The 8230-nt window shown below is 36.2% G+C and overlaps 1 protein-coding gene across 1 annotated transcript in view; it reads right to left on the reverse strand.

The window, feature by feature from the left end:
- Window positions 1–250: 250 nt before the first annotated feature.
- KATNBL1 (katanin regulatory subunit B1 like 1) overlaps window positions 251–8230 on the reverse strand; it is a 19824-nt gene continuing 11844 nt past the window's right edge. The window contains 6 exon segments of the mRNA XM_009634169.2: window positions 251–5096; window positions 6615–6708; window positions 7115–7204; window positions 7755–7844; window positions 7934–7984; window positions 8170–8230. The exon segment at window positions 8170–8230 is cut by the window's right edge and continues 14 nt beyond it. Coding sequence (XP_009632464.1) covers window positions 5064–5096; window positions 6615–6708; window positions 7115–7204; window positions 7755–7844; window positions 7934–7984; window positions 8170–8230 — 419 coding nt within the window. The 3' untranslated portion in view covers window positions 251–5063.

Raw genomic sequence — 8230 nt, forward strand, 5'->3', positions numbered from 1 at the left:
ACTACTATTCACAGAAGTGAATTAAAGCGAGTCACAAACATATCTGTAAAAGCATTTTTATCACATCTGTTTTGGCAGCTATCACTTCCCAAAGGGAACTCAAAGGGCTTTAAGCACTGAACTGAAGGAATAAGAAAAAAAAAAGGTGGAAAATGTGAACATGACATCCTTGTATTTTGTTACAGCACAGTACAGATGTTTGAGACCCCAGTAGTTAGTTGTTCATCTACACTACAGTGCTCCAAATACTAACTGACTGAATTGAAGCAGTGATCTGTATGGATCGGAAACTACACACCACGTTCAACCTGAATGTAGCAGTTCTCAGCTCGTAACAGTATGATCGGCAGCTACAATCTACATCGAGCTATACTACAAAACTCTAGTCAGTATGGAAACAAAAATATTCTAGGTCTCCAACAGTTGAGGTCTGTGTCATTATTTTTATTCTGTCCCATGAAGGGATACCTGCCCATGCGGCAGGTTAGTATCAGAGTCCAGCTTAGTATCCAATGAAAAAAGAAAAAGAAAATGCAGCTATGGTTAGAGTGAAAACACTATTTTTTCAACCAACTTCAATCCCAAACTTGCAGCCACGAGTGCCCACTTCAATTAATAGGTATTAACACAATTTGTGTGAAAAGCTTTAAAGAGGGAAAGTTTTCATAATTGCTCTAACATGGATAGTGTTAAGTAGCTATCCCTGTGTTTTATCTAGAATTTTCATCCTCCCCTCCCTGCTTCTGAAAATAGATACTCACAGTATATTTGAACTAGAAGAGGAAGAAATAACATCATTAAGTGCTGAAGAATGAATGCAGGGTGGAGGGGAAAATAAATACTTGCATTTAGTTTCATTCTAAGACAGCAAACAAGCCATTTAACTAATATAAAATAAAAGTTAATTGTTTAACAAAGTGCAATATAAGCACTAGCAACGCAAGCATGCTCAATCTATTCTCTCAGTGAATCCTTATCTGTAGCCTACAATGATTACCATGCGTAGGAAGGTAGACTGAAGACAAAATTAAACTATGCTGTCTAGCTTTTACCAAGGCTATTAAAAATGGCTTCATTTTTTTTTCCCCTCCTCTAATGCAGCATCAGTTCAATATAAAGTTCCTCACGCAAGAACCAACTGCTTTCATAGACTAAAAGAATTTGCATCATACAAAAGCTGGAATAACTTCACACCAACAGCATGATTTGCATGGTTTTGTATTCTGAAATAGCTCACTATGAACCTCCCGTTCCCCTTTGTACCAGAAAACTGGGCACAAAATATAGCTGCAAATCTCCACACTAAGGCAGACATTCAGTCTTCTGTAAAACTGGAAGATTTGGCAAGATAAACTGGCAAATACAACTACTTGCTAGCTTCAAAATGTAAGCTTTGCACAAGATACTTTCAAGTTTCTGCACAAAAAACCTGTCCACCCTTTCAAGGAAAAAAACCACCAAACCAAAAACCCAGCACAAATCACCCATGTAGCATCCATCTTCAGAGCTTTTCCCTCTTCAACGCAAAAATGCATAAAGACCTATAACTCCAAACTTGCTACTTCAGATCCCAGAAAATGAAAATACAGCCTGCTTTAAGAAACATATGGTATAATGCAGTCGGGCTGTCACTCAGCATAGGGCACGAGTACTTTTTTTTTTTTGTCCTTTCCTAGTCTCCCATCCCTTCTGCACCCCAAATATTAAAACTGCAGCCTCTAATAACAATAAGGCAGCCCACGGAAACATGGTTTTAATTATATCTCACTGCAGAAGATAAGCTCCTGGAGGGCTGATGCTCATACGAGTAACAATTTATAAGCACTATTAAGTAGCCTGGAACCTGCATGACACAAGGGTGTTCCACTACAGAGTACTCTCTACTAAGAAACGGGTGTAACTCATTCAAAATGGAGCTAGACGTAATCATTAAGACATGCTAGCTGCTTTGTACCGGGCTAATTAATGGGGTAGCTTTTTCTGTCTCCACTCTTCAGCAAGCTATCAGCAATACCTAAGCTTTGATTCTTACATTAACAGAATATTGGGGGTTTTTTAGCTCTGAAGAAAGAGGCAGTTTGCCAGGTTTCTTTAACTTCAGTTTAGGGGATGGGTAAAGTCCTAGTTCATGCTTCAAATAAGAACCTTTTCAGCCAAACAGCCTCAAGTACTCTCAGGGAACACTGAGGCAAAAGACATACTGTTTTTCAAAGACATTAATTTCACATCAAGTGGTATAACATGAAGAACAGCTTTGCGGAGGCATCCTTCATCCTCAAGTACATACATGCTTCTGCATCACAAGAACATACAGGATAAAGTATTCATTCTGCCTGGGTCTTTTGACACATCCTAGAAACAGCATTTGCAAAAATTATCACAAAGATTAGCATTTATGCACATGATTGTTCATAAACTTAATTCTTAGATTCACTGAGACAATTACATGGAATTCATGGAGTTACACAGCTATTAAGACATTTTACTCATGTTGCCTTTGAGCAAGTATCATACATACACATTCTATTACAGCAAAACTGATTCCTAGCCATTTGAGAACTGGAGAGCATACAACAAGCTGAGCCTGAATATCAGCATGAATAGTTTAAACGAGTTCTTTAAGATCATGACAGAAAAATAATTTCACAATGGAGACCAGAATCCTGTTCTGACAGTCTAGTAGCTGCCTGAAAACGGTAAAAAGAAAGTTTAAAATAAGGCACAGATACTAGTGACTTAATGTTTAATACTGTATTATTGATGCTGTCAAAATACAACTTCTGGCAGTTAAAAATAATGCATTATTTTATTAGATATTTCTCAGTAACAATCCTCAAATCAATCTTACCTTGACACTAGAACAAAAGCACCATCCACAGTTGCGATTTGGTACATCCATGGCCACATGCAGGATTCATTATGAGCCCATGTATTTACATCTACAGTCAAGCTGGATTTTTTGAATACTAGAGTGTTTCACTTTCATCACTTACAACGATTACTTCTTGTATTATCAGAAATAAATGGCCATGAGTTACTTTATTTTGTCTATTAAAAAAACAGGAAAAAGTAAGATCTGAGTTTCTATCACCTTTACAGTACTCTCCTTGAGGAATAATCCAACAGTTTCAGCAGTTGCTACCCAAATTATGAAGCTAGTCTTTACGTTACTTTTACATTTAAGTGTTCAACAGAACGGTAAAGTAATAAAAGAACGCCATCATACTGTAGTTCCTTTAAATTTTTAATTGACAGCAAGAACATTTGAGAAGTAGTAATTTCTATCTTAAACTCTTTTAAGAGCACGAAATATCTCTAACAGTATGTAACAATTCTATCAAAAGAATTTGGTTATGTGCATATCTCAAGATTGTCCCACAGAGTTCTCAGTTTTGGGATGTCCCAGAAATTCTTCCCTGTAGCTGACTGCCCTGGGAAGCACAAAACCTTTGGTGGTTTAAAGAATATTCAAATAACCAAAAGCACCAAGTTCTGATGACAGATTTCTAGTTGGCCTTCAGAAGTCAGCAATAAGGATATGTAAATTAAGTACAAAATGAAGCAACGGGAGGCCTAAAGCCGTTGACCATTGCAAGAGTTTAAAATTCATTTATTTCATCTGTAAAGCAAAAACCACTTGGGGCCATCAAAAGACTTGTCTCCTGCATGTCAATAAAAGTGCATATACTTAATGCTAGGTATGAAAGCAAACCTTGTAAGTACTTAGTTTAAGGAAGTAGACTATTTAGGGATACATGCTGTGCATGTTTTAAGTGAACAGCTGGCACTTCGTAAGTTTTAATTGGAAAAGCACGCTTCCTAATCACAAAATTAAAAAAGGCAATAGCAAGCCTAAAATCAAGACTCCCTCAGAGCTATTAAGCTATAGCTTTTAAATTAAAATAGTAGAGGATAGCAGTAGGACAGCAAAAGAGTTCATAGCTGTATTTTCAATGCTATTGTTGGTATGAATTTGCCATCATTGATCAGGCTAGAACTTGATTAATTTTGCAAAAGCTCTTTGTCAGTTTCTTAAAGGAGGTAGTATAAAAAGGGTGCGATTTGAATAACATGGCCTCACCTGGCTGTAAACATTTCAAACAATAGACATAAATATCTATGATAAAAAGTACTGTGGAAGAGATTATTCTAGAAATTATTTTTATGAACTTGAAGAGGAAAAAAACAGTAGATACATTTAATATATTTACTTATTTGCATGTAGTTTAAATGATACAGAACAAGATTACTGTGTTAGAAATCCACATACAATATAAAAACATTCGTTAGACATAAATTCACCATTCTGCTGACATTTGCAGTAACTGTTTATCCAAGCTTAACTTCAGGTATTTATAATATTTGTTCATACATGAATTTTTGTATATGTGCAATGTTTCATTAACTACACAATGTGAAACCCTGATTTTTGTAGTTTTTCATCACAATCTGAACATAATAGCTATTTGCATCTTAACACATTGGCTTTTTGAAACTCTAGTAATTAAGGCATCTCTGCTGTATAGTTTCTTGATAGTGCAAACAAAAACTGTCTTTAATAATTGGATTAAAACAGAATTAATTGGATATCCCAGAGGGTTTTTTTAATGTAATTGGAAGATAGTTGTGCATTTTGGAGTTCTCTTGTGAAAGAAACATTTAAAAGCCTTTAATGCTGATTGCTTTTGTTGGTTCCTTACAACTGGTCCTGCTGTCTTGTCTTCATGACAGTGTAATTCATCTTCCTTTATGCAATGTTGTAGTAAAATACAGTAGCATTTAAATGAATACCTAGTAACTGAGTGAATCCCAAATGCAGCGAAGGCATACAGTTTTCATAGTGCACTTTCACCTCACTGAAGTAAAAGTTGCTCCTACTAGACATTTTTCCACTTCAATGTGAAGTAGATCGTTAGGATTTTGTTAGTGGTTTCATTGAACAGCTTGACAGTTCAGTTCTCTTCTGCCAGTATTTCTCAGAAGGCTTTCAGAAATAGTACATATTTCAGGGATACTTCAGGGGATTGTTTCACCACGTAAGCACATATAGTTTCCCAATCATGTCAGTGTAGCTGCAATAAATAAGAATTTACATCCTAGAAGGAAAAAATAAGAAAGTGTTTGTCACATTACTTACAGCTGTAACATTAACTGCATGTCTGAGGCATGGTAACCAGTTAGGTCTACAATACAAGAATAATTATATTCAGGCCAAGTTTCAGAACAAGTTATCTTCAACTTCAAGATTACTTTCAGTGGCATTTCTTTATGTATTAAAAAGCTTGCACGAATAGTGGTATTAGTTTCCAAAGGCATCAATTTAGTCTGTTTTTCCTCCTTCCTCTGCATACACAGGAAAGAAAGTAACCATCATGAGGTCATATTTGAAGCATTTATTAAAAGTGATATTCCTTCACCCCATTCTTGTACTACTCCTTTTGCTCCTGACTTGTTCACGTGGCCTTGGTCACAGTCTATCCTCATACGCATTAGTAAGTAGGTAAATGAACAGAAAGGGAACCTGAATCCTAAAGAAACAAACTGCCACTGGCTATAACTGCTATGTTGATCTACCAGAAGAACTAGGCAGTCTGTATTATAAGCTCCCATTGCTCTACCAGTTGGGAGCTAGAACTCAGTTCTTCTGCATCCCTGCTGACTTAAACCCTGCAAGAAGTTTGTAATTATCCTTGCAGACATGTCAAAATTGAAGTCAGAGGTGCACAGCAGTCCCAGAAGAACAACTTAATTGGTGGATACGTCAAAGTGACAAATTCTGTAGCCAGAGAGTTAGAGATTCCACAAAGCTCCTTCAGATACAAGTAAAGCATGCAATTTCCAAGTTCTTTTCAAGTTCACTCAAATCCTGCACATAATCAAATGCTTGCTTTTAAGTCCTTTCTCACTGTCTCCCTTCATCGGGTCCCACCATGTGGAAAGGTTTCTTACTCAGTGTAACTCTTGGTGCCCAACCTCAGAAACCACGTTTATAGATAGGAGTATCATGAGCAGCAAATCATGCATTTATCAGACACTCTTGTTGTATTACTGATACGACAACGTACTGAGAAAGGCAAACAGGGATTCACTTCATTGTGACACTGTCATGGAGACACCCTTCTGCTCCCCACAAACTCATTTTCTAAGCATTAGATCAGCAATAAGCTTTAGAATTTAGTATGTTGTCACTTGCCGCTGATATGCAAATGCTAACAACATTGCTGGGCTAAGATTCTCCATGATGCACTGCACTTACAACAATGGGTACAGCAGACTTCAGAGAAAACACCTGTCCTTTTGCAGTCTACCTACTCATCTGGGCCCTTTTTTACACCAATTTTAAAGTTTATTACTATTAGCTATTTTATTACTAAGGACATTCTTTCTCTGTAAAGAAAAAAGGGTAAAAAAAAATAAAATCATTGTTAGCATTCTAAACCACGCTACTATCAGCATAGGAAATACACTCCAGACATCTGTAAATACATACTTGAGCAATATACTTGAGCATTAGTGGAAAATAAAGGTGTTTCTATCTGTAAAGGATCAAATGAGAGGAATACTGCAAGTGATACAGCTATGTTCATTACTAAATGCAACTGGAACTGGATTACCTTAGCTATATTACCAGTATATCCTGGAACTAGAGTAAGATGATTCTCCTGTTCCCATAATCCACTTAATTGTTGTTTTAAAATATGAATATTTCTGAAAAAGAATGAATGACACTTTATAACATCTATATTACATTTCAGCATTTTGACTGAAACACATGATTAATATTCCATATAGACTTAGCCTATATGACAGGTATTGCCACAATATAAAAAAAAATGATCTAACTTCTATAGCATTCGTACAAACCCTGATATGACTATGTTCTACATGTATTAGAACTCCAGTAAAAAAAAAAACCAAACCCAAAACATTACAATCCTTAAAGAAATTTTCCAAACACCAACTGTGTCTTAAGAACAGAAGAACTTCTTTTGAGTGCTTTTAAGCTTTTACTTTCAAATTGTATTTTTTTTTCTCTTGTAGATAAAGTATGCTCCTACTGATCAACGTTAAAGCTACAGAAACACATTTAAATATTTCCCAATACTATACTCACCCGTCCTCTGCCTTTTCTGTATGTGCAGATAGTTCTGACCACCATCTTTTAAGGACAGCCTGAAGCCAGTTTAAACCAACTATCACATATCTGTAACAACATATTTCTTTTACATATTATACTTTTTTTCCACTCCCCTCCAGTATCTACAGGTCAGCTAAAGTGTCACAACAACTTGGTAAGCAACTTAGAAAGCAACATGTTTTCTATTCTGGAAGAAACAATCTAGACAAATTGGCAATTTTAAATACTTGCCTATGTTTTTGATTTCAAAGTGGTAAACTGAAGCTCTTGTTGAAAAACTAGAAATTCTTCAGGTATTTTGCCTGAAAACTTTGCCTTGATTTCATGTTATAAAGCATACTAGAACCTCAGTGCTATTCTGTTTTACTGTTTAGGATAAATAAATCTGCATAAAGGCAAAACCAGTCCCCCCGGCCCTTAATCTTGCAGAAAAGGGTTTTTGCACCACCGATTTGTTAAAGGAGAAAGGTTCACAGGAAAGCTCCCCTTCAGGCAGGTGTTCCCCAAAAAAGGCAGGGTTAGGAGAAGGGGCAGAGTGAACAAGAGTCATAGGACTAGACACCCACCATAGCCAGGAAGTAATAGTGTTTTAAAAACATCCGAAACAGATACTTACTCTTCATATTTGCTTTTAAGCAGTGATTTCACTAATGGCAAAAGATCTACACAGCAGCCAACTGAAATATAAGGTTTTTCTTCCTGTAAACTTAAAAACCAAGATGTTTCAGAAGTGCCTGAACTTCAGCATGGTTATAGCAGATTCTTATTCTTATTCCCGCCCCTTTTTGTCTGTACCTGTTTGTAAGCACAGGAAGGCAGTCTACTACCACTCCAAGATCCTGTATCCTAGAAACATTAAGAATAAAAATCAGAAATGTTACTAGTAGAGCATAGGTTGAAGTATATGCTTCCACTATGATTTAAAGAATAAGCATGACAAAGTTACAATGTTTGAGGAACCCTTAAAGTATTGCAGCATATTTGGGATTGCTAGCACTTTAAGAATATAAAAGAAGAGACACTCAATTTACCTCACTAAATAGGCTACCAGTTCACTTATACTTCTCCTTCTCCAAAAGGTTAAAGCTACGT

This window comes from Egretta garzetta, unplaced genomic scaffold, assembly GCF_000687185.1.
Source record: "Egretta garzetta isolate BGI_Z169 unplaced genomic scaffold, ASM68718v1 scaffold2, whole genome shotgun sequence".
Taxonomy (NCBI): Eukaryota; Metazoa; Chordata; class Aves; order Pelecaniformes; family Ardeidae; genus Egretta; species Egretta garzetta.